Source organism: Aspergillus multicolor (assembly GCF_047715735.1).
Source record: "Aspergillus multicolor strain CBS 133.54 unplaced genomic scaffold BDW74scaffold_26, whole genome shotgun sequence".
NCBI lineage: Eukaryota > Fungi > Ascomycota > Eurotiomycetes > Eurotiales > Aspergillaceae > Aspergillus > Aspergillus multicolor.
In genome coordinates this window covers 56,970-84,065 of record NW_027395977.1, presented here as the reverse complement: position 1 = coordinate 84,065, position 27,096 = coordinate 56,970, and the positions used below count along the sequence as shown (strand labels likewise).

General features: G+C 54.4%; 12 protein-coding genes across 12 annotated transcripts; 6 read left to right on the top strand and 6 right to left on the bottom strand.

Moving 5' to 3' along the window:
• Window positions 1–281: 281 nt before the first annotated feature.
• Window positions 282–721, top strand: BDW74DRAFT_181163 (DUF427 domain-containing protein; the record flags this gene model as incomplete). Its single annotated transcript, XM_073729939.1, has 4 exons — window positions 282–362; window positions 410–515; window positions 562–642; window positions 690–721. The coding sequence occupies 4 exons, from the start codon at window positions 282–284 to the stop codon at window positions 719–721; spliced, it is 300 nt and encodes a 99-aa protein (XP_073580733.1).
• A 1,597-nt stretch (window positions 722–2,318) lies between these two features.
• On the top strand, window positions 2,319–4,506 carry BDW74DRAFT_187017 (uncharacterized protein). The gene is made up of 6 exons (XM_073731377.1): window positions 2,319–2,700; window positions 2,768–3,235; window positions 3,297–3,385; window positions 3,436–3,553; window positions 3,607–3,905; window positions 3,967–4,506. The coding sequence occupies exons 1-6, from the start codon at window positions 2,669–2,671 to the stop codon at window positions 4,311–4,313; spliced, it is 1,353 nt and encodes a 450-aa protein (XP_073580732.1). The 5' UTR covers window positions 2,319–2,668; the 3' UTR covers window positions 4,314–4,506.
• On the bottom strand, window positions 4,507–6,977 carry BDW74DRAFT_66616 (hexose transporter protein). Its single transcript, XM_073733403.1, has 7 exons — window positions 6,320–6,977; window positions 6,219–6,272; window positions 5,936–6,171; window positions 5,770–5,887; window positions 5,632–5,722; window positions 5,301–5,586; window positions 4,507–5,250 (listed from the first exon to the last, which is right to left on the bottom strand). The coding sequence occupies exons 1-7, from the start codon at window positions 6,441–6,443 to the stop codon at window positions 4,588–4,590; spliced, it is 1,572 nt and encodes a 523-aa protein (XP_073580731.1). The 5' UTR covers window positions 6,444–6,977; the 3' UTR covers window positions 4,507–4,587.
• BDW74DRAFT_158931 (FAD/NAD(P)-binding oxidoreductase) lies at window positions 6,951–8,880 on the bottom strand. The gene has a single exon (XM_073725393.1). The coding sequence runs from the start codon at window positions 8,787–8,789 to the stop codon at window positions 7,461–7,463; it is 1,329 nt and encodes a 442-aa protein (XP_073580730.1). The 5' UTR covers window positions 8,790–8,880; the 3' UTR covers window positions 6,951–7,460.
• Window positions 8,881–8,984: 104 nt separating this feature from the next.
• On the bottom strand, window positions 8,985–9,931 carry BDW74DRAFT_181159 (sulfurtransferase; the record flags this gene model as incomplete). The annotated part of the gene is made up of 3 exons (XM_073729938.1): window positions 8,985–9,463; window positions 9,545–9,720; window positions 9,777–9,931. 3 exons carry the CDS (start codon window positions 9,929–9,931, stop codon window positions 8,985–8,987), a joined length of 810 nt encoding a protein of 269 aa, XP_073580729.1.
• A 222-nt stretch (window positions 9,932–10,153) lies between these two features.
• On the bottom strand, window positions 10,154–12,342 carry BDW74DRAFT_181158 (fungal specific transcription factor domain-containing protein; the record flags this gene model as incomplete). The annotated part of the gene is made up of 5 exons (XM_073729937.1): window positions 10,154–10,778; window positions 10,840–11,507; window positions 11,557–11,846; window positions 11,895–12,122; window positions 12,168–12,342. 5 exons carry the CDS (start codon window positions 12,340–12,342, stop codon window positions 10,154–10,156), a joined length of 1,986 nt encoding a protein of 661 aa, XP_073580728.1.
• A 621-nt stretch (window positions 12,343–12,963) lies between these two features.
• Window positions 12,964–17,724, top strand: BDW74DRAFT_66603 (putative ABC multidrug transporter). The gene is made up of 5 exons (XM_073733402.1): window positions 12,964–14,123; window positions 14,171–15,709; window positions 15,753–16,697; window positions 16,743–16,976; window positions 17,025–17,724. Exons 1-5 carry the CDS (start codon window positions 13,074–13,076, stop codon window positions 17,676–17,678), a joined length of 4,422 nt encoding a protein of 1,473 aa, XP_073580727.1. The 5' UTR covers window positions 12,964–13,073; the 3' UTR covers window positions 17,679–17,724.
• Window positions 17,725–18,031: 307 nt separating this feature from the next.
• Window positions 18,032–18,744, top strand: fkbp3 (peptidylprolyl isomerase family protein FPR2). The gene is made up of 2 exons (XM_073733401.1): window positions 18,032–18,353; window positions 18,432–18,744. Exons 1-2 carry the CDS (start codon window positions 18,115–18,117, stop codon window positions 18,598–18,600), a joined length of 408 nt encoding a protein of 135 aa, XP_073580726.1. The 5' UTR covers window positions 18,032–18,114; the 3' UTR covers window positions 18,601–18,744.
• Window positions 18,388–20,558, bottom strand: BDW74DRAFT_187013 (uncharacterized protein; the record flags this gene model as incomplete). The annotated part of the gene is made up of 5 exons (XM_073731376.1): window positions 18,388–19,051; window positions 19,123–19,341; window positions 19,403–19,805; window positions 19,866–20,374; window positions 20,425–20,558. The coding sequence occupies 5 exons, from the start codon at window positions 20,556–20,558 to the stop codon at window positions 18,856–18,858; spliced, it is 1,461 nt and encodes a 486-aa protein (XP_073580725.1). The 3' UTR covers window positions 18,388–18,855.
• Window positions 20,559–21,005: 447 nt separating this feature from the next.
• On the bottom strand, window positions 21,006–22,990 carry BDW74DRAFT_66581 (sulfatase family protein). Its single transcript, XM_073733400.1, has one exon. It carries the CDS (start codon window positions 22,842–22,844, stop codon window positions 21,072–21,074), a length of 1,773 nt encoding a protein of 590 aa, XP_073580724.1. The 5' UTR covers window positions 22,845–22,990; the 3' UTR covers window positions 21,006–21,071.
• A 146-nt stretch (window positions 22,991–23,136) lies between these two features.
• BDW74DRAFT_187011 (uncharacterized protein) lies at window positions 23,137–25,316 on the top strand (the record flags this gene model as incomplete). Its single annotated transcript, XM_073731375.1, has 7 exons — window positions 23,137–23,320; window positions 23,382–23,518; window positions 23,568–23,650; window positions 23,698–23,795; window positions 23,848–24,815; window positions 24,871–24,976; window positions 25,028–25,316. 7 exons carry the CDS (start codon window positions 23,137–23,139, stop codon window positions 25,093–25,095), a joined length of 1,644 nt encoding a protein of 547 aa, XP_073580723.1. The 3' UTR covers window positions 25,096–25,316.
• BDW74DRAFT_66564 (uncharacterized protein) lies at window positions 25,306–26,535 on the top strand. Its single transcript, XM_073733399.1, has one exon. The coding sequence runs from the start codon at window positions 25,516–25,518 to the stop codon at window positions 26,245–26,247; it is 732 nt and encodes a 243-aa protein (XP_073580722.1). The 5' UTR covers window positions 25,306–25,515; the 3' UTR covers window positions 26,248–26,535.
• Window positions 26,536–27,096: the final 561 nt, after the last annotated feature.

Genomic DNA, 27,096 nt, shown 5'->3' with positions numbered 1-27,096 from the left:
TGGGAGCTTCAATAATGATGTTGGACACAGCCGAGGCGCGCTCTGACCAGCACCACGATCAGGCTGTGGAATATTCAGAGTGTTCGTAATGGCCTCCATGGAAGTGCTCTTACTCATACCATCAGTTAACTGAATTTGTAAGGAACCGGCGGCGTTGAAATGACGCATGCTCGTCCGATTTGTAATCACCCCGCACTGCCAGTCCATCTATAAGACGCTGGCCTTTACGATATTCTCATCATCATCATCATCATCAATCCACATATATCAAGTCAGACAAAATGCCTCACGCCACTGCAAAGATCGGAGATCACATCATCGCGGAGACGGATACCTGGGAAACTGTAGAGGGAAACATCTACGTATGCATCCTTAGTCCGCTGTGCTACAAACACTGATATGGAGTCAGTTTCCGGTGGCCTCTATCAAGGACAAGAGTGTCCTACGGCCATCGGACCACTCTACCTTTTGTCCATGGAAGGGATATGCTTCGTACTGGAGTATCGAGGTTGATGGTATGGCTGCAACTCCAAGTCTGAACGTGATGCTGATGGACCCCAGGTAAAACGATTGAAAACGCAGTTTGGTACTATAGTGAGCCGTATGAGGCGGCCAGCAATATCAAGGATCACGTTGCCTTCTGTCAGTATAACCTGTCGTACTTGCCAGTGGTTGCTAACAGGGAATAGATAAGAATAAAGTCGACATCGTGGAGGAATAGGGAAGAGCAAGCCGGGGATGAATAGCACTTTCATACATGCCATATACCGAGGCAGCGTAGGTAGTAGGTCCGCATGTCCTAATAACCAGTAGCGATGATAGTCTTATCCACTGTGGTTGAGGGTGGTGTCGTCGCAATAGGTCCAACGTCATTGAGCTCCTTGTTAGCACATATTAACCGTGAGCTTCATGGACCGGTCAATGTACCTGCATCATGCTTACTCTAGGACACTGCAATAATTCCTTTTGTGCCTTGAGGAGTTTGACTGGCCTGTCTCATAGCTTATCCAGCTCATCGTACAGAGACCGGTTGCCTCCGAGCGATTATCGCAAGTCACGCTCTGCTGAAGTCAGAAGGCGCGTTTTTCGATAATATGGCGAAAATGGACGGCTTGTATTAGAGACGGTCTGGTAGGAATTCAGCGCTTCAACGCAACTGTCCATCTCTTCTCGTGCCAAGTAGGTGTCTCCCATCCAGACGGTCAGTTCCGGGATGTTGGAGTATGTTTCAAGCGAATCAGCCGACTTGTGCAACGGCGTGAGTATACACCATCCGACTGGGAACTGAGTAAGGTCAGGAGCATGCAGGTCTATCAGGTCGATTCTTGGAGGAAAAGTCGTTGGTATCATTGCCGTCTGTCAATTCGGTCATAATGAACAAAAATCCGAGGGTATCGACCGTTTAGCATTTTTAGTCAAACAGCAGCGGTGAGGTCCCATTGATCATCGCCTGCATAGTGTTGGCAATCGGCAACGATCCTCCCAAACCAAGCGGACCTATGTATTCCTATGATCAGCACGATCGGATCTTTCTCGGAGAACTCTTCATCGGCCGCTTGTCTCTCCTGGCAATCCTTCCTGTCCGGCCATCCCCCGTGCTCGACTCCCTTACTACGCCGGCCATTGAATGGTCATTCGTGAATCGTGCCCCTTGAGCCACGGCAGGGAGGTGAACAATGTGACGATCTTCAGGCTCCGTCCCTCCAGCTCTCGGGAAGCCTCACGATGCCGCCCGATATCCTCGGCCGACCTCGAGATCGATCGTAGTGAAGAACTGAATGCCGTGGGGATTCCCGACCTCGTCCAGAGCACAGGCCGTGGGTCGTCAAAACTTGGTCGATCGGTCGATCTCCAGCCGCAGATCGCCAGGACGGCGATCAAGAGCGGATGCACTATCATTTTGCCCGTGGCCTTTGGGAGCTTGGGGATCCCAGGCCGAAGAACAGTTAATAACCCCAGTGACCATCTATGAAGAGTAGGCCTGCTACGGAGTCGACGGCAAGGTTTGTAAGGCCATCGCGACATGGGTCAATCAGCCACGCCCTGGACGATCGACTCTGCATAATCTGATTGGGGATTTGATGGTTCTGTAGCTAGGAGCTCGCCCAGTGGGACACTTACTGGGGCATACCCCTTTCATCGAAGGATCCTTGAAAGTAGACATCTGTAAGGTGTAGTGTCGGAAGATAATCCAGCGCTCTTATACCGGCCGGTGGCGGAGTAAGGTGCGGCAATGGCCTCCCCTTCCCCTGCATGCCCATCGTACCTTCCCTTCAGCCGGAGTCGGCTAGGTGAAGGGTCAATGGTCGATCCTGCCATTCGGAGTTTAAAACACTCCGGTCGACTATCTGTAGGAAAGAAAAAGGCCAGTTCTGTGAACACTGATCAGCCAGCCACATAGAAGATAGTTCCCTTCCTAGTGGTGATCATGGAGCAAGCTGCGCGCTCTGACTCGGCGCCGGCCCGCTGATGTGCAGGCTAATCGACAATCTGGGAAGTCGAACTCATATTGCTTTTGCTGAAGAGAGTGCTTGTGGGCCATTCAGCTCCTGCAGTGTCACACTATCGCCAAGCAACCCAGTCTGCAAGGGATGCGGGTGAGAATAAGACGGGCAGAGTCCTCAGGAGCCAGTGACCAGCGTCAATCTAGTCAGATCAGCACTTCAGTATGGATGACACGGAAGTTGCGGCCGAGAAAAGGTACGGCGATGCCATTAACTCTACCAAGATGTCGGGTCCAGAGGGTTCTGCTAGCTCTTCTCGCCAGGCTCGTCCGCAAGATCGACAGACGCCTGCTCCTCCCAACAGCCGTCATCAATCTTCTTTGCTTCCTAGACCGATCCAACATCGGCAATGCGCGAATCCTCAACTCGTCCACGGGGGACACCCTGATGGACACCAACCACATCTCGAACCACCAGTACACCATCGCCCTGATGCTTTTCTTAGTAGCCTACTCCCTCTTCGAAGCACCCAGCAATCTTGCGCTCAAGGTCCTTCATCCGCATCGGTGGCTTGGGTTTCTTGTTGTTGCATTCGGAGCTCTGTGCCTTGGCATAGGCTTCAGCCATGATTTCGCTGCGCTCGCGGCGCTGCGGTTCTTCCTTGGAGCCGCTGAAGCTGGGGTTTTCCCTGGAATGATCTTTTACTTTACCTTCTGGTATAAGCCCAGCGAGCGCGCTATTCGCATTGCCATCTTTCTGTGCAGTGCCGCTCTTGCTAATGCGTTTGGCGGGTGAGTTGCCCTAACTAAACCTTCTACCTTGGTGGCGAACACGGTACGCTAACTTGCCCAGTGCGATTGCATACGCGGTTGGGCATTTGAATGGCCGGCGAGGACTGGAAGGCTGGCGATGGCTGTTCATCATTGAAGGAGTACCGACCAGTAAGTTGGCCCATACTTGCCCAATGACGGTTGATAACTGACCCTTCCAGTCGCCGTTGGGCTCCTCGTCTTCTTCTTCCTTCCCAGCTACCCCGAGAAGGCTTCTTGGCTCACAACAGAAGAGAAAGATCTCCAATCCCGGAGACTGGGCGCCAGTCGCTCTTCTGGGTAAGCATCGATCTATCCCTTTCAATATAAGCAAGTTCACTTACAGGCCGCAGACGAGACAAGCTCAACTGGAAAGACGCAAAGGCCACTCTACGATCAGTCCGCCTCCTCATGCACTACCTGACCTACCTGACCGTCGCGACGGGCGTAGCCTCGCTGTCATACTTCGCGCCAACAATCATCCAGGGGCTCGGCCACAGCGACCTGCAAGCGCAACTCTTCACGGTCCCGCCGTATGCAATTGCGTACCCCATTACACTTTTGTTGGCTTGGCTCTCGGACCGGTTCAAGACGCGGGGGATCATCGCGGCTGGATCTTGCGCTATGGCGAGCATTGCGTTTATTGTCCAGGGTAACTCCCCCAGCAACAACATCATCCTCTGACCAGTAAGCCATTACTAACACCAACCCAGCGACCCTACCAGCAGATGCATTCACAACACGCTACGTCTTCATCGTCATCGCCACAATCGGCGTCTACGGCGGTCTCCCCTCGTTCAACGCTTGGATCGGCGATAACGTACGCAATACCACCGCGAGCTCAATCAGCATTGCGTTGAACATTGCATTTTCGGGACCGGGTCAGATTATTGGAGTTTGGATCTATCGAGACCAGGATGCGCCGGCTTATCGTCTGGGACATGGGGTTAATGCGGCGATGAGTGCAACGTCGGCGGTTCTGGCTCTTGCGCTTACGGTGTATTATCGGCGCGCGAATAGGAGGCTTAAGAGGAGTGGCGAGACGTTGTGGGTTGCCTAGTTCCATGAGCTGCCTGTTCTACTATGTCCTCTTATCTATATTCAACATCCACGACGGATGTGCTCAGGCAAAGCACGCATCGAAGCTCCCCCGTAAACTGGGTCTCTTGTAAAGAGGCATTGAAATCCTTTTTTGCAGGGATAACCTTGAACATCCAGGCAGGAAACACATTTTTGCTGTTCGCTTTCAACGGTCAAGAAGGCCTATACAGGACAAGGCGCAAGCAACGCAGCTGGAGACCAAGACTGGTGCCAAAGCACCATCACCATCCATCCTAGCGAACCTCCGTACTAACAGTCGGCCCCTTGACACTCTCATCCCCACTCCGCGTCTGCGCCGTAACAAGCTCCGTCATCTTCTCCGTCGCCGCCGCACCCCCAATGATCGCGCGATCGCCATCAAAGAACTTAGCAATTTCCTCCAGCGGCGTGAGCCTTGTCTCAACATAGAACTTCCAGACCACAAACAGCTCGACGAGCAGCCAGACACAGTACACGATGTAGTACTTCCACTCGATGTGCAGCAGCGCGATCGGGTTGACGTATTGGTTAAACAGCAGACTGAGCGCGACACAGAAGAACATTAGTGTCAGACCCTTGGCGCGCAGGCGGTACGGCAGGATCTCCGATGAGTAGGAGACTAGCAGGCCGCTGAAGCCGATGTTGTAGAAAATGTAGTAGAAGAAGATGAATGCGATCACGGCGTTGCCGGCATGGTCGTCGGCGCCGCCGGGGCCCTCTGGGAAGCGCGCGAGCGCGATGGTTGTTGAGACGAAGCAGGCGATCATGCCGATGCAGGAGGTTAGAAAGAGCTTGCGCCGGCCGATCTTGTCGACGAAAAAGCAGATTCCGGTTGCGGAGACGACGTTCAACGCGTTGAGGCCGAGGTTGATGCTGAGGACTTTGTGGGTGTCTTCGATGCCGATGAGGGCGAGGACCTACTGCTGTTAGCCTGGTCGTAATCTCGGATATCGAAAGATAAGCGTACCTTTGGGAGGAAGTAAGAGACAATGCCGTTGCCAGACCACTGCGAGAAGAAACCAATGGAGATCAGAATGATGGAGCGGTGTCGGTTGCCGGGGGTCGACCATAGCTCGGACCAGCCGGTGCCCTCGAGCTGCTTCTCGAGTGCCAGAGTCTGCTGGATTTCATCGAACTCGACATTCACCAGTTCGTCGTCTTCGTCGCCTTGCGCATGGACGTATGCCAGGATCTTTTTCGCTTCCGCCAGCTTGCCCTTGGAGATAAGCCAACGCGGTGACTCGGGGACCATCCTACGACTGTCAGCTTGATCGTAAAGTCATACCGGTGAGAATTACCAGATAAACACCAGCTGGCAGATAGATGGCACGCCTTGCAAGAGGCAGGGGACACGCCAGGACCAGTCGCTTCCGTGAATTTTGCTCGTGCCTATGTCTATTAGTGTGACATTCTCTACGAAGCAGTTAAATACATACCAAGTGCGACGGCAGCACCGATCAAACTTCCGACATACCACAATGAGTTGTAGATGGTACTGTACACTGCTCGATGTTGCGGGTGGACGAGCTCGGTAACAAGCAGCGGCGAGCATTCCTATCAACGGGTTAAAACCTACTCACCAGCAAAGGCAAGTGCACCGACCTGCGCAATTCCCAGTCCGAACCCAAGAATAATCCGCCCGACAACGAAGAGTGCAATCTTGTATCCAATAGAGACCATGACTACGCCGAAAAGCATGATCACGCAGCCGACGACAACTCCGAAGCGGCGACCGCAAATGTCCGCCACATAAGGGACGACGGGGATAGCAAGAATCGACCCGATTGACATCGAGGCCGCCAGCAGACCAAGGGTTGCGCCTTCGGGGTGGTTGTATGCTGCTCTCGTTAGAGCTTGCGGGAAGCGTCTGCGCGCGGTGACTTACACTCATTCCATTCATCCAGTGCTTCGAGTCCGTTCATCAGCGAGCCGTCGTAGCCTACAGCTGTCAGTTCCAGGTTTCTTGCAAGACTAGCGTGTACGAACCGTTCGTAGCAGAGGTAATCATGGCCGCCCATAGCGTGAGATAGACGAAGCGCATGCCCTTCATCCTCCACCAAGTGACCTTGGGCCACTCGCGCCCGGCGAGGGTGAACGTGTCTTTGCCCATCTTGGAGGGGTCGGTCAAGTCAAGTCCAGCAGGATCCACGCAACGTCTGCGACAGGGAAGGTTTGAGTGGGATCGGTTCGATGCGCTCGAGGAGGGACAGGGGAGAAGATATAGACTGACCCCAGCCTCACGGGATCATGACACACCGGCTAAATCAGAGACCAAGACTCTGACAATGCAGAGCCTAAGCTTGTCCTCGATGCTAGGGGCGACGCTGTGCAACTCTAACCGAGCACTGCGCAGCATGTTGAGGGCACTGATTGGACTGGGACCAGAGTTGAGCAGGGGGCGCGGCACGAGTCTGCGAGCCTAATCGAATCCGGGGGTTCATCTATTCATCCATTTTTCCGGAGGGCGGGGGTGTGCGTTGCCCAGTCTCCGTGATATTTTGAGAAAGCCTCACATACCCCGGACCGTCTCCATGCCCAGGCGGTCCATGTGGTCGCTAATATAGCGGCCGGTAGTGATTGGTGGGATCCAGACGCCATCGAGGAAGGGAGAGCCGTACGTGGTCTAGATTCGAAACAAGGCGTCTTGAGACAAGACGGTAAGGATCAGCTGTCCTCTTAAGCATCGTAAGATATAGCTTGGTGGCACTCGGGCAGAGAGAACTGTCGATTCCGTGGCGGAAGAGGATGCATGCCACGCCGAAATGGTCACAGAGGCTCTGGATGAGGCCCGACGAACAGCCTGATTGCGAACTGGCGGCTGTATCTTCTCCCCAACAGCCGGCTAGAGATGGAAGGATTCTGGAGCCGTAGTAATGGATGTCCTGGGAAATAGGTAATGATTTTAGATGCAAATAGACGATCAAGGCGGGAACTTGACGATTAACCGTGCTTGGAATCGCTCTTTCCCTGACTCAGTGGAGCAGCAATCGTCCCTTCCTGCTCTCGAGAGCGCGAAGCTGAGCACCGACAAAGCATGATGGCCTACCTACCCAACGGGCTGAACGCTAAAGCAGTCCTATTAAGTATTGTCTATTCATAATGTACATGATCAAGTCTACCTATATCATTACAACCAGCCCTTGGGACCACCCCACTTCCCACTAACCATGGACTCGTAGTACACCCACGGGAAGAAGTGCTTCTTGAGGTAGTAGAACTCTTTCCGGGGCTCACCCTGATCGATGCCGAACCACTCGCCAAAGGTCTCCTTGGGCACACCGCCGTACTTAAACTCGGCGAGCAGCACCTTGCCGTACTCGGTGGTCAGCGGGCAAGAGGTGTACCCGTCGTATGTAGCGTCGGGCTCCTTGCCGTCCATTACTTGGAGCATGTTCTGGACCAGGACAGGGGCCTCGGCTGTGACGGCCGCGGCGGTCTTGGAGGTCGGCAAGCTGGACGCGTCGCCGGCGGACCAGACGTTGGCGAATTTCTTGTGGCGGGTCGTGCTGTCGTCAACATCGACGTAGCCGGCTTCGTTGGCGAGGGCGCTGTTCTTGACGAAGGCGTGGGGTCCCATCTTGGGGACGACGTGGAGCAGGTCGAACTCGCGGGTGACGGCCGACTCGCCGTTCGGGCGGGCAAAGGTCGCCTTCTTGCCGTCGATGGCGATCAGGTCGTGCTGGAAGAGACCCTCGACCCCGCGCTCCTTGCGCAGTTCCTCGAGCTTGGCGTTGTACTTGGGGACACCGAACATGGAGGGGGTGCCGGTGGCGAAGGCGATCTTAATGGCCGAGCCCGCGGGGTTGCTGGGGTCGTAGAGACCAGCCTTCTTCCAGTAGTCCAGGGCAAGCCACATGATCTTCTGGGGCGCACCGGCACATTTGATCACACCAGCGGGCTGGGTGAAGATGGCGGAACCCTTTTGCAGTTTCTCGATCGTTGGGAAGACCTTGGAGCAGGTGTCGTAGGAGTAGATGGTGGAGACATTAGAGTCCGGGGCTGCCAGCGCCTCGGACAGGCCCTTGACGCTGCCAAAGTTAAGAGTAATACCGGGAGCGACGACAAGATGGTCGTAGTTGAGCTTGTTGCTGTTTCCGAGCGTAATGTAGTTCTCCTCCGGGGAGAAGGTGCCCACGCTCTCGTTGTAGAACTTCAGCTTGGGGTCGATCAGGCCAGCGAGCGGCTGGCGCAACTGCTCACGCGTCTTTAGTCCGCCACCAACAAGCGTCCAGCCCGGCTGGTAGTTGTGCCAGATAGCAGGATCGACAACGGCAATGTCATCCTTGACAAAGCGGCCGGTGCGCAGCAGCTGGTGGCTGATGGCTAGACCAGCCGTGCCTCCGCCGATAACGACGACCTTGTGGTTGCGCGCAGTCGCGGAGACCGGGGAGGCCGTCGCAAAACCACGGCGTGTTGAGACAGCGCGGGCTGCAGACGCTACTTGGCTGCGAAACATTTTTGTGTAATTGAGTCTAGAATCAAACTTTTGCGGGGTTCACGAAAATTTGATGCTTACGGTGGCGCGGAGAGGCATTAGTCAGCATCCCGCTCGTATGATCGGCTGACTCAGCTCCGATCCCGGCCTTCGCGCCTTCTGAATTAGGAAATACCCCTTTTCCGCCAAGAACGGTGTAAACAGTCTATTTCACGGTCACCTCTCATCGCTGGAAACTACCAGTCCATCGTCTTGTGCCCTTCTCGTCCACTCCATCCAACTCCCATCGTACAGTCTCCGCTCCATCCCATACCCACTCAGCTGCAGCGCAAGGTCGAGTGCTGCCGCCGTGACCCCGGAATTGCAGGTAAGCACGACAGGCAAGTCTCCGTCTACTCCAGCAGCCTGAAAACGCGCCTTGAGCTCCTCCGCCGATAAGATGACTTTGTCCTCGTCCAGGATAGAGGCTAAGGGCACGTTCAGTGCTGACGGCATATGTCCTGACCGCAGGGATGCGTTCATCTCCGGCTCGGCACCTGAAAATCGGCCTGGTATTCTGGCGTCGATAATCTGGAAATCTGATCGCTTGTCGGGTAGCAGAAGGTCGCGTAGTTCGTCGTAGGATATGACTTCTTTCGGGTCTGGGTTGTGGACGTGGTACTCTTGTGGCGCCAGAGGAAGAGTTGATAGTGGCCCTGTTGCGATTGGAAACCCTTCTTTCACGTAACGCGGGAAATTGTTCAAGACGTGAACGTCTCATTGTCCGAAATAGCGACAGGCCCAGGCAACCCGGGGCGATGAGTAGAGGCCGACCTCGAGCGCATCATACACTACCAGAATATCATCTGGCTGTAGACCGAGCGCCGTCATACTTTTGGCAAAATGTGATGCTGAGGGGAGCATCTGTGGATACGGAGATTCACGGTCTCTAATCTCGTCCATGTTGAAAAATCTGGCATTATGTTAATGGGTGATCGCAGTTACAGAGAGTTGGAGATATATATTTACATTGACCCGGGGACATGCTGGGCTTCGTAGGAGGGCAGGTGAGACAATTGCCCAACTGCTACGGGGATAATGTGACGTAAGTAGGGTGATCCTATGAGGGCAGAGTGAAGCTCCTCAGGCGTGACAAGAAGGGATGCAAAGGGTGTTGAAGCCATACTGATGGTGCTTGCAGCTTGTAGATGGCCTTGGCGCGGGGACCGCAGCAGAAATCGCATGGGAGAGGCGCTAAACTACTTTTGACCATTATGTAAGTGTGCCAAGGCTGCCATTTTGGGTTTAGACTGTTTCCCCCTCGTTGTTTCCTGGTGTTGATCAAGTTGCTCAACTCACTGGCGAACATAATCAAAGACAGCTGTTGATATTGACAGGATGGTTCTCTAACCAGCTTGCGAGGTGTCCGGTACACTCCACCAACTCTCATGCCAATCCCTCCAAATGAGTTCCGTCTCGATCGCCCGCACAAAATCCACCGGCTGTGACACCGTGCGAGCGGTACCCAGCCTCGCACTCGAAGCAGGATCTCGATCAATCGCAACCTGACTTTCGAGGTGAAAAGGCACACCAAAAGCGTCGTCGAGCTGGCCTGCGGTTTGCAAAGGCAGGTCCATCGACAAGTTTTGGAGTGACTCGAAGGGTGGGTAAGCCGGAGCGCTTCCGGTCGCCAATTCCTGCGGCCGCTGCGGCGGCGCCTGCGTCACGGTCTCTCTTGCACCATTTTGGGCGAGATTTGACTCTATGTTTTGTCGAGAACGGACGGCGCCGACAACTGTTAGGCCTTGCGGAGGTTCCTGCCCCGAGTGAACCGCCCGCGAAACATCATTCAACGCGCCCATTGCGCTCGCGATGGGGACAAAATCTGGCCGGATGCTAGATGCCTGCGTCATGAGCTTGATGACCTTCTCCAGCGAGGAAATGTCCTCTTCGCGCTCTTTGGGATCGCCCGACGAGAGGATATGGTAGTACAGCGTGAAGAAGGCGCAAAAGGGATAGAAAGTGATAAGACTCCTCACGTCAGCTTGCAACCAAACGAAAGAGCACTCGACAAACGAAAAGGCAGACTCACAGGATATAGGAGGTCTGATGATCCCCGTCTGGCGCGATGTTCCTATGCGACCACTCGTCCAGGACGGCGATGATGGCCCTTGCAGCGCGGATTGCTTGTGGGTGCGTACTCAACGTAGTGGCAGATGCCTTTCGGCGCATATAGATGATCATGCTATGGAAAGCGATCGTCGATTCCGCGTATAGCCACGACTGGACCACGTTTACTTTGGGCGACCTCGCTACGGATAAGATGTCCCAATCGTCCACCAACTCCATCAGTTGATTGCAGTACTCATCCACTTTGTTGGCCAGCGCTTCCTCCACCAAGGTCTCGTGCGCCTTAAAATAATCAGCTATTATGTAAAGAGCCCGCGTCCAGACGATAAAGAGAATGCAGTCGTGGAGTTTGGGCTGCTTCGTTGCCGGCGAGATCTCCGCGGGAAGTCTGACCTGAGTCGGGTCACATCGAAGCGCCTTGGGCTTGTCGTACCAGAGCCGGAAAAGGAAGTCGATTTCGACTAGATACCAATGCACCCGGCGCTTGACCTCCTTGTCGGCTTCTTCCTGGGGCGTCCCAGGCGGACGAAAGTCGACACCATGAATGTCCAGCAGGTCTCCGAATCGACAGGCCTCGCGGTGGAACTGCCACGCCAGATGGTAGTCGAAGTTGTTGATTGCGAGCCATGTCTCGGTTATATTTAGCACATAACCTGCTCAGTGTTTGGGACAAGCTTACTGTGAGGGCGGCAGCAAGAATATCCAGCTGTGTCCCCTCGGCTGATTCAAGCCATTTGGGGACCGACTGGAGACAGGTATAGTACGTTTTGATCGCCTTCCTGTGCTGTTTGTCGGCTCCAATACTCTGTCCAAGGTAGACAGCACAGTGGTATATCACACGCATAACCGGCTTGATGTCGGCATATGGCGAATCAATGATGTGAGGCAGCGCTCTTAGGAATTCTGAATCTACGATGGAGTTGAACGAGACAAATACAGTCACATGAGGAAGAATGAAGTCGAGAAAAACTATACAACAGTCAGTATAGCAGGTAAGCGGCGGGACAACATTCGTACTGTCTATGCATTGCTTTGCTTCATGCCTTGGCAGGTTGACACTCGGTTCATTTGCCACAGAATTTCCCGGTCGAGGGAACGGAGCAGCCAGCTGGACCAATGCGGTATCCAGGCGCGTGATTGCGCTGTTGACGGTCGACTGAGCCCACGGGGATGAGGGCTCTGAGGACCGGGTGGTGAGGGATTCGATGCTATTCTTTGCTCCACTGACCATTCGGTATAAAAGCCCTATCGCGGTCAGTCTTCATACCGTTGCAATAAGGTCTCTCCTACCGTCGTTCGCCTGCTCCGATTCAAGATTCACTTGAGGTGACTCCGTTGATGAATTGCTTTGTTTTAGCGCAGGTTCATTCGTCTTTGCCGTCGCAGCTGCCTTGAGTCGCGCCTCCAAAGCCTCCAGCCGGTGATCGAGCCGGTTGATGTCGGCATTTTGCCTGGTCCCATCCATTAGACAAGCTTGTGCCAGAGGGAAGGTGCCAACCTGCCTCGAACCGCGCGTTTTTCTCTTGTCGGGATACGAGCACTGCAGGCGGTTATTGCGGCACCGTTTGCACTGTGGTTCCCCGCGATCACATCTCAGCTGGAGCATGTCAGCCAGCTGAATAATGGCATGGGGATTGATTCCGAGGGCAGACCTTTCGCTCTCTGCACCTGTGGCACTATCATGGGGTCAGTAAGCTTCACATACGTCGGGAGATCTTAATACCGAGAGCTTCATGCGATGGGGCTCCATTCTTGATGCGACCTCAGGTGAGGAATGACGAAGGGGACGAGGGCGATCGGACAGCTATAAGGCCGAGCCCGCAGTGACGCCAAGCGTTAGTCATGGACCTCGGACTTTCGGACTCTCGGACTGTCATGCTTGGCCGTGTTTGATTGGCTCGTGCTGCATGGATGATGCTGCCGAGGGCTTGGATCTGACATTTTTGGGCCTCAAGGATGGTTGTCACACAGCGCAGTCGGCGGGATTGAGCGACGACTCTCCGCGTTGCCCGTGGGACCCGACTCAGCTGGACAGATCACAATCCAAGTCAATAGAATGACCGTCGCCTATTCTTAGACCCCGGTGATGTCGGAAATTCACTCGCCAAAACTCCGAGCTGGAGGTAAAGCTCGTATAAATCCCTGGCTCCCTGCACTTTTTACTGTGGCACAACCCATGCTCCCATCTGTCGCCTCATGGATTCCATCGCAAACAGCCGGCTACAGGCTGCGGACATGGACGGTGTCAGTCCTGCCAACAGCTGCGGATCGACTCTGGCCGACAAGAATGCCGTAGCCGAAAAGAACGCAGAAGCCGACCGCGAGGTAACCAACTTGGCTCGGACTTTCAGCGAGCGGTCGATACAAACGAAAAATCAGCTCCCCTTCGTCGCAGCAAAGGATGTGTTTCTCGATCCCCACAGCCGACGCTTCAATGCCAGAGCCTGGGCCAAAACATTCTATGATGTCCGATACAACTCGACAGGTGCGCCTCCACCACGAGTGTCCGGCGTCGCGTTCAAGGGCCTCAATGTGGCAGGCTATGGAAGCCCCGTCGACTATCAGATGAGTGTGGGGAATGCACTGCTGAAGCTGCCCATCCTCGCGCGACAATGGCTGGGTGGGAAGAAACAGCGGATTGAGATTCTCCGCGACGTGGATGGGCTGCTCCTTCCCGGAGAACAGCTTTGCGTCCTTGGCCCTCCAGGGTCTGGCTGTTCTACTCTGCTAAAGACCATTGCGCAGGAAACATACGGCTTCGAAGTCGATCCCTCCTCGTCCATCAACTACCAGGGCGTTACCCCGAAACAGATGTCGACGCAGTTCCGCGGTGAAGCGATATACACGGCCGAGGTCGACGCACACTATCCCCAGCTTGTCGTCGGAGATACCCTTTACTTTGCCGCCCTTGCTCGTACCCCACGCCAGATCCCTGGGGGCATGAGTCGCCAGGACTACGCCACCCACTTGCGCGATGTTATCATGTCGACCTTTGGCATTAGCCATACCATCAACACCAAGGTCGGCAATGATTTCGTTCGGGGAGTCAGCGGAGGCGAGCGAAAGCGTGTCACAATTGCAGAAGCAGCATTGAGCTACGCACCGCTGCAGTGCTGGGATAACAGTACTCGCGGGTTGGATAGTGCGAACGCTGTCGAGTTCTGTCGGACTTTGCGCACGCAAGGAGATGTTTTCGGCGTGACTTCGTGCGTGGCCATTTACCAGGCTCCGCAGGCAGCATACGAGGTACGTCGGTTATTGAAGATAATTTTTAGATACTAACGCGTCGCTAGATCTTTAACAAAGTTACTGTTCTTTACGAGGGTAGACAGATCTACTTTGGACCGGCAAAGGAAGCTAAGGGCTATTTCGAACGACTTGGATTCGCCTGTCCGGAAGCGCAAACAACACCGGACTTCTTGACTTCCATGTCAAGCCCGGTCGAGCGCATCATCCGCCCAGGATACGAGAATCAGGTGCCTAGGACGTCCGATGAATTCGCGCAGCGCTGGAAGGATAGTCCTGAGCGCCAGGCTCTGCTTCGTGATATCGATGAGTACAACACAAACCATCCCTTCAACGCGACCGATCTCCGCCTTTTCTTGTCATCGCGCGACGCAGAGAAGTCGAAAAAGCAACGGACGACATCTCCCTATACTTTGTCATACTGGGGTCAGATCCGCATCTGTCTATGGAGGGCCTTTCAACGGTTGAAGAACGATCCTAGCGTCCCTATTGCCATGCTGATTGGAAACGTCTTCGAAGCCCTGATCATATCGAGTATATTCTACAACCTTGCAAATGATACGACGTCGTTCTTCTCCCGCGGCGCGCTGCTGTTCATGATGGTCCTGTTGAGCGCCTTCTCCAGCATCCTCGAGATCCTCTCGCTGTACGAGAAACGTACCATTGTCGAGAAACACGATAGATACGCCCTCTACCACCCTAGTGCTGAGGCCATCGCCTCAATGATCGTGGATATGCCGTACAAAATCGTGAACTCCCTGCTCACCGGCCTGACACTGTACTTTATGGGCAATCTCCGGCGTGAGCCAGGCGCGTTCTTTTTCCTCTACCTGATTTCGTTCATGATGATGATGTCCATGTCGATGTTCTTCCGGTTCTTCGCGTCTATCACCAAATCAATCGAACAAGCGCTTGCGCCCTCGGCAATTATCCTGCTGGCGTTGGTATTATATACCGGTTTCGCCATCCCCGTCTCGTACATGCGCGGCTGGGCGTCCTGGATCCGATGGCTCAATCCAATCTCGTACGGATTTGAAGCGGTCATGGTCAATGAATTCGACGGCCGCGAGTTCCCCTGTGTCGGCTTTGTTCCCTCTGGACCCGGCTATGAGAATGTGTCGCCGGACCAAAGGGTCTGCTCGACGGTTGGCGCGGTTCCAGGGTCGGATGTCGTCCAGGGCACGGCCTTTGTTCGCTCCGCTTACGGCTACGAGTATAGCCATCGCTGGCGCAACTTCGGGATAATCTTTGCCATCACATTTTTCCTGGCTGTCTGTCATCTGGTCACGAGTGAGATCGTTGCTTCCCAGCGCTCCAAGGGGGAGGTGCTCGTGTTTCGTCGTGGGAAGGCGCACAAGGCCCATGCTAAGCGGTTGCAGGCGGATGAAGAGCAGGTGGCAGCACCCGCGACGGTGCGAGAGAAGATCGCGTCGGACGAGCCTGGCGTGGTTTCTGGTGTGGAAAAGCAGACTTCCATTTTTCACTGGGAGGATGTGACATTTGACATTAAGATCAAGGGCCAACCGAGGCGGATCCTCGATCGCATTGACGGATGGATCCGACCGGGAACGTTGACCGCACTCATGGTATGTAGCCTGACTGTTGCTTAGAGTAATCTAACATGTGTAGGGCGTGTCCGGTGCCGGCAAGACTACTCTTCTGGATGTACTGGCGAGTCGCACTACGATTGGAGTCGTCGGAGGTAACATGTTTGTTGATGGCCGATCTCGCGACGAGTCCTTTCAACGAAAAACTGGTTATGTCCAACAACAAGACCTTCATTTGCACACGTCGACCGTCCGAGAAGCCTTGGAGTTCAGTGCTCTTCTTCGACAACCTCCGCAGTACACCAAGGCCGAGAAGCTGGCTTACGTCGAGTCAGTCATTGATTTGCTGAACATGCGCGACTATGCGGATGCCGTGGTGGGAGTTCCAGGCGTGGGTCTCAATGTTGAACAGCGAAAGCGCCTCACCATCGGCGTTGAGTTGGCTGCCCGTCCCAAGTTGTTGCTCTTCCTTGATGAACCTACCTCGGGACTGGATAGTCAAACGTCGTGGTCGATTTGCAACCTCATGGAGACACTGACCAAGAACGGTCAGGCGATTCTTTGCACCATCCACCAACCCTCAGCCATGTTGTTCCAGCGCTTTGACAGGCTCCTCCTGCTAGCGAGCGAGGGCAAAACCGTGTACTTTGGCGAGGTTGGTCAAGGGGCGAGCACGCTCATGGACTACTTTGTCCGCAATGGTGGTTCGCCTTGCCCGCCAGGTGCTAACCCGGCCGAGCACATGCTTGAAGTAATCGGGGCTGCACCAGGCGCTCATTCGGATATCGACTGGCCGGAGGTTTGGAGGAGCAGTGCTGAATACCAGGAGGTACGCGGCGAGCTGGCGCAACTGAGAGAGTTGGCAAATCAGCCATCCCCGGTCTCCGATCCAAATGACAAATCTAGCTATGCTGAGTTTGCCGCCCCGTTTTCCGATCAGCTTGTGCAGGTCGGTCGTCGAGTTTTCCAGCAATACTGGCGCGATCCATCTTACATCTGGTCGAAGGTGTTGCTGACGGTTGGATCTGTAAGTCTATTGCTCCTGCCCGTATGCTCCTCCTAACTTGTCTAGTCTATCTTCATCGGATTCTCTTTCTTCAAAATGGACAACACCAGACAAGGACTGCAGAACCAAATGTTTGGCGTTTTCGTCTTCCTCTTCGTGACCGTCCAACTTGTCATGCAAATCATCCCTGTGTTCGTCACGCAGAGGAAACTGTATGAGTCTCGCGAACGGCAGTCCAAAACCTACGCTTGGCAGGCGTTCATGATGTCGAATATAACTGTCGAATTCTTCTGGAACACGGTATGCTTCCCATTCCATTCTCCCCGACTCTTGCTTATCCGACTACAGGTCATGGCAATCTTCTGCTTCCTTGTCTGGTACTACCCCGTCGGCCTGTACAACAACGCAGAGTACACAGATACCGTCCACTCTCGCAGTCTTCTGGCTTTGCTCAACATCTGGGCGGTCTTCCTCTTTGCCAGTTCATTGGCCCACCTACTCATCGCCGGTATTGAAGTCGCGGAGATCGCCTCCTCCCTGTCCAACATCCTCTTCATCATGATGTACGCCTTCTGCGGTATCCTGGCCGGCCCTGACGCCCTACCTGGCTTTTGGATCTTCATGTTTCGCGTAAATCCGTTTACATACCTGGTCTCCTCTTTGCTCGCTACGACGCTTGGTGATGCCCCGATGCACTGCGCCGACAACGAGGTCTTGTTGTTTTCTGCGCCGGAGGGCCAGACTTGTCAGGAGTACACTGAATCATACCGAGATGTCGCTGGGGGATACATCCTCAACCCGAATGCGCAAGGTAGCGAGCAGTGTCAGTACTGTGCGCTGGAGTACACGAATCAATATCTTGCTGGACTGAGTATCGACTACGGCAACCGTTGGCGCGACTTTGGGCTCTTGTGGGTGTATATTGTTTTCAACACGGTTGTGGCTGTCGCGCTGTACAAGCTGTTCCGAGTGCCTAGGAAGAAGAAGGAGCAGTCGTCTTAAGCTCACTTGCGTTTTGTTGTTGCCATCTCTTTTCTTTTCTAGCTTATCTACTATTCTGTCATTTCGCGTCATTTCGCGTCATTTCGCGTCGTTTAGCGTGCAGATGGGGTGGCGATTTGCAGCACGATAGATAGCGTATCATAGTATTGTCCAGATAAATCTAATCTTAATATTGTTCGGCTGTCACTGCTCTTTTGATAACTTCGCGAAGCGAAGACTCGCACCGAGCCAACCACGAAGGCTCTACGGACAGTTGTGCAGACATAAGCCCGGCGAGTGCCTGCTTACTCAGCAATCCCATACAATGCACAAGTCGCGCCACGTTTCTCCACGTTTCCCTCTTCTCCTCTCCTCTCCGCCTCCGCAAGTTCCAATTCAATCAACACCTCAACAATCCAATTTATCCGTTAATTTAATCGATCTTTTTCGGTCCAAAATGCGCGTCGCAGCCCTCACGACCTTCCTCACCTTCGCCCTAACCGGCCTCTCCACCGCCGCCTCCCTCGGCGTCGAAACCACCCACGCCGTTGAATGCACCCGCAAGACGCAAAAGGGCGACTCCGTGAAGATGCACTACCGCGGCACCCTCGCCGAAGACGGATCTCAGTTCGACGCAAGCTATGATCGCGGTACACCGTTTAAATTTAAGCTCGGTGCGGGACGGGTTATTAAGGGGTGAGTCTCGCACAATACTCTTGGGATGGTTGAGGAAACGTTGGTGTGAAGGGATCAAGGGCTAACGGGCACATACAGATGGGACGAGGGTCTCCTGGGCATGTGCGTGGGCGAGAAGAGGACGCTTACGATTCCGCCTGAGTTTGGATACGGCGATCGGGGTGTTGGGCCTATTCCTGGCGGTGCGACGCTGATCTTCCAGACGGAGTTGCTGGAGATTGAGGGGGTTGATAAGGATGAGCTTTGAGGGTTGAGGTTGATCGCTCGGTCGGAAAACAATGATGCGTCGCTTCTATCTATATACGGTCGTTTCCGAAATACAAAAGTGGTCGGTCGGTCGCAGTGTCATTGGGCCCATCCCGGTCGGCCTTTACGATGGAGAGAAAATCCAGGACAGAGATATCCAAGTCGCTTTCGCGTTCGCGTTCGCTTTCAAGTGTATTTAAATGAGCTTACGACATAATCCAAACCCAAGACAACGCGTTCTCAGAAGGTCGCGTACTCAGCCCGACAGCTCTCTTGCTTTTCTCCTTTGATGTGTGAAATAATTCTGCAGGTTCAGCGCGAGCGCCAGCACCCACGACGCCGCAGCAAGCGCACAAATCGCCGTCAGGCCATGCAGGTACAGCGGTTTGTCCTCTGTGCGGAATATCTGGCTACCGGAGATACCGGCGCAGTTGGCAGCCATGACGACCAGCCTGTACAGTGGTTCTTTGTTAGCTTTTTCTCTTTGTTAGGGAAGTGGATGCGGGGTCGGGTCGTGACGTACGCCATGGCTACACTGCGCTCTTGCGGCGTCTTGCAGTATACGGACAGCCAGCCAATGTTGAGGACGTGCATGCTTGCGTACGAGACGTTCGCGACGGCGATCACGCCGTACCGGTGCCATTGCCCTGAGCTTGCGGGTGTGGTGCGCAGGCAGGCGTATGCGATGACGTTCCAGGTTATGGCGATGAGGACGAAGGGGCCGCGGTGGCCGAGTTTGTCGCTGCATCGTCCTATGTCAGTTTTATCCTCGGGTGATGGACGTGGGTGGGTTGGGGACGTACGAAAGATACGAAAGAATCAACACCCACAGCATACCGCAGTATACAGGCACACTCGCCAATGCGTTCGCGCGCACCGCGCTGAACCCAAAGGACTTGATCATGCTGGGCGTGTACTGCGTCAGCCCCTGGAACCCGGACATCGCGACCAGCGTGATGAGGAAGTGTTGGATGATGCGCGGCTGGCGGACCGTGTTCCAGATGTCGCGCGCCGTGATCTTGATGTGCCCGGCGTTCTTCTTCGGATCGTCGACGAGGACGCGCGATGTTGCGATGTGGCTTTCGCGCGGCGTGAGGTAGCTCCAGTTGCCGGTTATGGAGCTAATTAGGGGTCGCCCGTCGCCGGCTTTCGGGGGTACGAAGAGGATGAAGATTATGCCGATGAAGAGGGTTATTACGCCCTCAACTGGTCGGGTTAGTCTTCGTTTTTGAGGGGATGAAAATGGGGACCGGGGAAGGGACATACCGAGGAAAATCCATCGCCAGCCAGCGAGACCGCGCTTTCCAGACAGCGTCAGGAGTCCAGCTGAGATTAGACTCGATGTCGCGCCGGAGAACATCTGGCCAAAGAAGAACAGCGTCACCCGCAGACTCGTCTCTTCCTTCTTGTACCACGTCGACAGGTAGTAGAGTGCTCCGGGGATGAAGCCACCCTCCAGCAAACCAAGCAGGAATCTCGTCACCAGGTACGCGGGGTACGACTGGATGAAGGACTGGAATGTAGCCACCAACCCCCAGGCGAACAGCTGGGCCGATAGCCACCGCTGAGGCCCGACTCGCTGCAGGATCACGTTCGATGGGATCTCGCTGATCACGATGCCGGCGGAGAGCAGCTGCGTGCCGACGTTGATCTGGTTTGTGGTGATGTTAAGGTCCTCCGTAATGGTTGATGTCAGTGCCGCACTGATGTTTCCTCGGTCGATCTGGAGGGCGAAGAATGCGATGCCCAGGATCGGGATGAGGATTGTGTCGAGTCTGTTGGGTTAGGATGGACATGGAATGGAGAAGAAGAGGAGGCTGCATACTTGAACTTGAGCTTCTTCTCTTCGCTATCATCCCAATCCTTCACGATGGGCGAGGCATCCAGGTCGGAAGCAGCAAGACCATTCTTCTCAGCGTCAACGACATCCACGTCGATCTGTTCCTTGATCGCAGCCATGGTTCTGGTTCAGATTCAGATTCTCAATCTTGGATAACCCCAGCACAGCACAAGACATTGAGAGAAACTCCGCACCCTTATATATGCCCACATTTGCCCACAATTTTCCTAGTTATCGCTTGCTATCAATTCCGACATTACGTTGTCAGCGGGTATACCACATCCTTTCGCCGTTGTCGACAGCGGACCGCGCTATGGCGCAATCATACTTCTCCATCGGCCACTCGCTAGCCCCAATCCCCCTAACTCGACAGGCCCAGATCTTGACTCGCTGGCGTCTTATCGATCCGGAATATGCATACTGGTGGGGCTTGTTTCTGTTTGACTTTTCCACGTTCTTTGTGGCGTTGGGTCGGGGGTTTGGGGACATCTGCCGACGCGTCTCCATGAGTACAGAGCAGACTACGGAGTACGGAGTACGGAGTACAGCCTCATATGCGATGCCCTACGCAGTCAGAACACTTTTCTTCTCGTTGCATTATTTACTATTGACTATTCAACCATCCACAAGATTTATGTCCAAACGTCCCAATTCAAGCCGTACCTCGTGAACGGAATCGCATCCTGCGGCCCTTCCACCTCGGGGATATACCCGTGCTCGCAGTGATCGAATGAGACTCGCGCTTGACTTGTATAGAAAGCATCGTATAGCGGATTTAAGGCGTCCTTCAGGTTCTGCACACTGCCGCCCGGGTGCAAAACGTCCCATGGCTTGATGCAGGTGGCGCCTTTGCAGGATTTTAAGACTAGAAGGATGCTGTCGAGTCGGCTGATTACCTGCGACAGCGGATGGCCGAAGATCTCGGTCGGCTGTTCTTTGGCTGTGAATAGGTTGTTTAGTTGGTAGGGATCGGTGGTCAGGTCGTAGAGTTCGTGCTCGTTGCTGCACCAGACGGAGTAGTAGAGGTTGTAGCCTGAGCCGATGATGCGCACCGATTTGTAGGTGTTGTTGGTGAAGAAGGGGAGGTTCGATGGGTTGCTCAACGCTCCCCGCTCACCTTCAAGGTACGATTTCCCCCAGTACTCAACGGTAACGTGCTCATGGCGGATAGAAGCAGCATTTGACTCGACTGAGCTCGGAAGAGGGATCGGCGTGCCGTCAAAGTCCTCCCGCAATGGGATCTCTGCCAGGCCAAATATCGTAGGCGCGAGATCAATGTGCGTGGTGACGGCTGTTTCGACACTGTTCTCCAGCACCCCGGGCCCGCGGATAAGCAAGGGAACGCGGATGTCCTCTTCGAACCCGCATGCCTTTCCGGGCGGCAACCTGTGCTGCCCGATGTGATAGCCGTTGTCCGAGGTGTAGATGATGTACGTGTTGTCAAGCTGGCCGCTGGCTTCGAGGCGGGTGAAGATTGAGTCGACAAGTTCATCAACACCCTGCAGAGCTCGCAGGCGCTGGCGGTAGAAGTGGTCATGGTAGTCGACCGTCGACGCGTTCTGCTTTGGCAATGACTTGATCCAGCTGGCGCCGCTCGGCTCGTCTGGGTTGAAGTGCGCCGTCCGAGGAACCTTCACGTCGCTAAACAGATGCTTATGGCGATCGAGCGGAATTGGCTCCGTCATGATCGTAGGAGAATGCCCTCCCCCCAGAGCGCTTATATCGACGTTGGAGTGGGGTGCCACCGGTGCAACGGTCAGAAAAAACGGTCGGTCGCCATTTACGCCGTCTTCTAGGAATCCGAGCGCTTTCTCGGTGATGACCTCGACGGTATGCCGGCCTTCATAGCTCACCGGCTCCTCGCGATTCCGTTGGTACGTGGAGTTGAGGTAAGAGTAGGTGAAAGGGTCAAGCAGAAAGTCTGAGCCCGTGAAGCCGTTGACATAAGGGCTGTGGTAGTTGTCCACGGTGTGCGCGTTGAACAGCTTGCCGGTGTAGTAGGTGTTGTATCCGGCGGATTGCAGCCATACCGGCAAGAAGTTTTTGTTGAAGCCGCGATCCACAAACTTGGGATATCCTCCATATGGCGGAGTCACATCGGTGACGTTGGTGTTGTGTGCCTGGCGGCCGGTCCACAGGCTGACTCGCGACGGGCAACAGAGTGCGGTCGTGACGAAGTGGTTGCTGAAGAAGGTGCCCTTTTGCTTAACGTGCTTGGAGAGCAGCGGCATATAGTCAATTGAGTCGAGCTTGAGGTCCTGGTCATCGGTGATGATGAAGACGAAATTGGGTTTAGTTGTTGATGATTGCGGTACTGAACTGAGAACCTGCTGCAGATCAAAGGAGAAACCCGCATTGACCGCAATGGCCGACGAGAGCCACAAGGCCGTTGACGAGAACTTCATGATGGTGGTTGCGCTGCCGGCTTCCAAGAGTTGGAGACGTGAACAATATGTACAAGCTTAGCGCCGAATGCCGAACTGCAGCGGTGGAGACACACTGGAGACTGGAGCAGATGGCGCCATTTTAGGGTCGATGAGCTTGCTGTCAACATGAATCCTGCATGAACTCATCGTCTCCAGAGATGGCGTGCTTGAATTGTTGAGCCCTGACTCATGCTTATCGCCGAATCCCGATGTCAGTATTATTACTTTTTCGCGGGGAGTCTCGAACCATGACTGTTTCATCATCGCGATCATGGCCCAGCCTCAGCCAGACGAGACGACCCCGTTGAACCCTGGCGATCCCAAGTACCAGGCCATTGCGACTACCAGTAATGCTGTTAGCGACGAGGAGAGCGATGCGGTTCCAGAGAGCCCGTCAAAGCCGCCGGTGCAGGTGCTGACCAGCGTTGGCAGCATCATTGCCGTGCTTCTTCTTGGTGAGCGACCCAACATGAATTTTAGCGAATGCAGAAGGGCAGTCACTGACATTACTCCCAGGCGAATTTATTTCCAATGCCGATGGCACGCTCGTCATGGCCGCGACGGCGCGCATCTCGTCCGAGTTCAACCGCCTGCAAGGTGCCGCCTGGCTATCGACTGGGTATAACCTCGGAGTGTGCGTGGCGCAGCCCATGGTCAGTTGTTGAATGAGTGAGCATCCGGAGCCGCGCTGATAATATACAGTATGGAAAGCTGAGCGATATTTACGGCCGGAAACCACTCTTGCTCTGGTCCTACTTTTTCCTTGCCCTGGGTTGTGTCGTCTGGTGAGTCGGGCCACTTCCAGTCATCGAATCATGCTCATTCATATCAGTGGACTTGCAACAGACATGTGGATTGTCATCGTTGGTCGTGCTTTAAGCGGCGTTGGTGGTGCGGGCGTTATGACAATGAGCGCGATTATTATCACCGGTAGGCTTTCGCCATAGGTACGCGAGACAGGTATACCAGCTGACCCTACCAGACATTGTGGCCAAGCGAGAGATCGCAACCTGGCGTTCAATCATCAACCTGGCCATGACTCTCGGTCGCAGCCTCGGAGGTCCTGTCGGCGGAGTTCTGACCGACACCATCGGATGGCGATGGGCCTTTCTGTCACAAGCCCCGTTACTCGCAATTGCCGCTTTTCTCGTCGTCATCCAGCTCAAGCTCGTCCACCCGGATCATGATTCTTCAGTTGCGCCATCCGGCCAATCCAAGATCAGCCGCGTCGACTTCCGCGGCTCCATACTGGTGGCCTCCAGTATCGGCACCTTGATTCTCCTTCTTGATCAGGGCGGTAAGGCGTTTCCTTGGGCCTCTCTGCCTACATTGGTCCTGGCTAGTGCTGCCCTCTTGACTTTTGGTCTCTTCATCTATACCGAGCTCTACGTTGCACCGGAGCCGATATTCAATCTTGCAATCCTGAAACGCCCCAATGTGGCCGCCAGCTACCTCGTTAGCTCTTTCCAAGTTGCTGCCCAGGTCGGCATGATGTTCACAGTCCCGCTATACTTCCAGGTGTCCGATCGGGCGTCGAGCACTGTGGCGGGAGCGCATCTGATCCCCGCGGTAGTCGGCAATGCGATCGGTGGCCTATCAACAGGCTTCTTCATCCGTAAGACCGGCAACTACAAGCCTATTCTGGTTGCCGCGGGCTTGATCGCGTGCATTTCATACCTGCTTCAGTTTCTCCGCTGGAATGGAGACACCGGATTCTGGGAATCTCTGTATATCGTCTTCGGTGGCATTGGCAGCGGATCCGCGGGGTCGGCGGCCTTTGTGAGTATGACGGCGTTCCTGGAGCCGGGTGAAATGGCGATGGCGACCGTGGGGTATTCGCTTCTGATCAACTTTGCCCTGACATCGGGCATCACGTCCAATTATACCTTGCTCTCGTCGGAGTTTAGGAGACAACTGCGGAAGAACTTGCATGGGAAGGGGTCGCACAAGGTACGTTGGTGTTGCTCTTGACGGAGAATTGTTGGCTGGAACTGACAGTGAGTAGATCATCCGTCGTGCTTTGTCGAGTATTGAGTACATTGCCAGCCTCACTGGACCACTTCGCGAAACCGTCGTCGGAAGTTATGTTGCTGGATTGAAACATGCTTATAGTAAGCGTTGCTTTCGAGAACGTGATGGATCGAAGTGCTAACTTTCAACAGTCTTCTCGTTGATCTGTTCGATGCTGTCTTCTGTGACAGCTTTGACTGCTAGAAACCACCGTCTATAGACCCTTCTGTCATATCTCATAACAGCTAGATCACTTTGGAAAATAGAAGAGACGGAACATTTGGTATCGTTACTTCAATGTCACATTAAAAAGCGGAACTGCTGGTTGGGTGGTGGTGCTGTTGGATCGTATTGAATGTAGCCCGCCGAAATACATCGGGAAGGAGGACCGGCACCAAGATCCCTTCTCCAACTTCCAGCATCGTCGACCTCCCCGTCCATTTCTCCCCAGCAATTGCCCGCTGTACGATCCCATTTATCGGCTACGGCCATCATCTTTCTGCATTGTATCGAATACTATCTACATTCATTTGTTGATTCCATCGTTGATTGTGGCTTGACTGTGGCCGAGTGAAGGCTCGTGTGGCTGTGCTCTCTTTTCTCCTCTGTTGTTGCTTCTCCCCGCACCGTCAACGCGACCATGTCCAGCCTCTCCCAATCTCGCTGGGCGCCAGCGTCCGCCGGAGACCAAAAGAACTCAGATCGAAATTCTAATGCCCCCTTCTCACCCTCTGAAGAACTCTCTCGCTTCCGCAAAATCGCCGCTCGCCTACGATGGAAGCTCCCGTTCCTCGACGCCGGATACCAACGCGCGACCGCGACCGCGACCCCCGATGATCCAATGGGCATGGACGCAGACGAAATCGCCCAGGCCGAAATCATGTTCAAGCTCGATTTCCACGAATACTATGCCCTTCTCGAACGCGCGCTCGTCCATCTCCTCGCCGTCTTTGGTGTTACCGTCTCCGCGAGGAATAATACCCCCTGGTCTACGTCGCACCGGTACCACGCGAATGTTCTCGATGCGCTGCAGGTTAAGTCGAGCCCGTTGCATACTGTGCTTGGGAGTGGGAATACGTTTGATCAGTTGAAGCGGGCGAAGGAACTGCGGAATCGGTGGAAGACGGCGGACCTCTCAGCCGATGAGAAGCTACGCGATGATTTCTACTCTGCGACTCGGGTCGAGAAACCGAAACCGCTTGCCAGCTATGACCTTGCGGAGATACTGAAGGCGGTTCTTGGGGGAATTGAGCTAGGCTATGAGTTGGCGGAGGCTCATGTCGCGAAGCATGACCCCTCTCGCAACGGACACGATCGGGTGGAGGATGATTGGGCTTTTATTGTCGATGCGATGGACTGGGAGGCTGTATAGACCGGGATCAGCGCGGGGAGAGCCTCCTATTCTCGTTATTAGAGGAGGTTTCACGACGTGGCCGGCCGCGACCGGATCCTTGAACATTGCGGAAAACTGGACCATGGCTTGGCCAACAGAGTCAGCAATTTAACGAGGTTACGAAACGGGCAATGCAAAAACGGATGACGACCAAGCTTGGTGTGCTACGATTCTTCCTTCACCGATACGGCTCTCCGTGGCGGACCGGGTCGATGGGCAAGATGCCTATGCCTGCTTCGTCCATGGCATGATCGGCCACAGTTTCGCTGCCTCGTACACGCGCGCCGATGTAAAAAGTATGGCTCTGTTGGAACAATTGGTTGATAATAAGGTAAGTGACTAAGGGGTTTGATCAAGGAGATCAGTCTAGCGATACAGTTAGCATAGTCACAGCGGATCAGAGCTTGGGCCAGTCTGGAGCCCAGTCCGGAATCCTTTACGCCTTCAACTGTATCAGCGGGTTTTCGAGTCAAAGCTCGCTCTGAAATGGTAAAAATGCAGGTGAGCTCAGCATTTCCCTCCACACAGTATATGTGCTAACCACGGAAAGACCCCATGACCTTGCGCCTCACCCAGCCAACGACCATCATGACGAATAGCCGCTGGGTCTGTGGCCTGGTTTGCGGCCGAGTAGTAAAGGCAGGAGCCATGGTCAAGAGTACGCCATGGCGTTTCGCTGTCGCTGAAGGCTCGGGAAGACCCCGGACGCCAGGACCCTGAGTGACGTTACTATTATTATAATAAGACTATCCAAGCACGATTTGCAACCGGGAACATAGATCCAAGTTGTGTAATTGAAGACGTCAGCATGTGTCCGGCGTCAGTAGG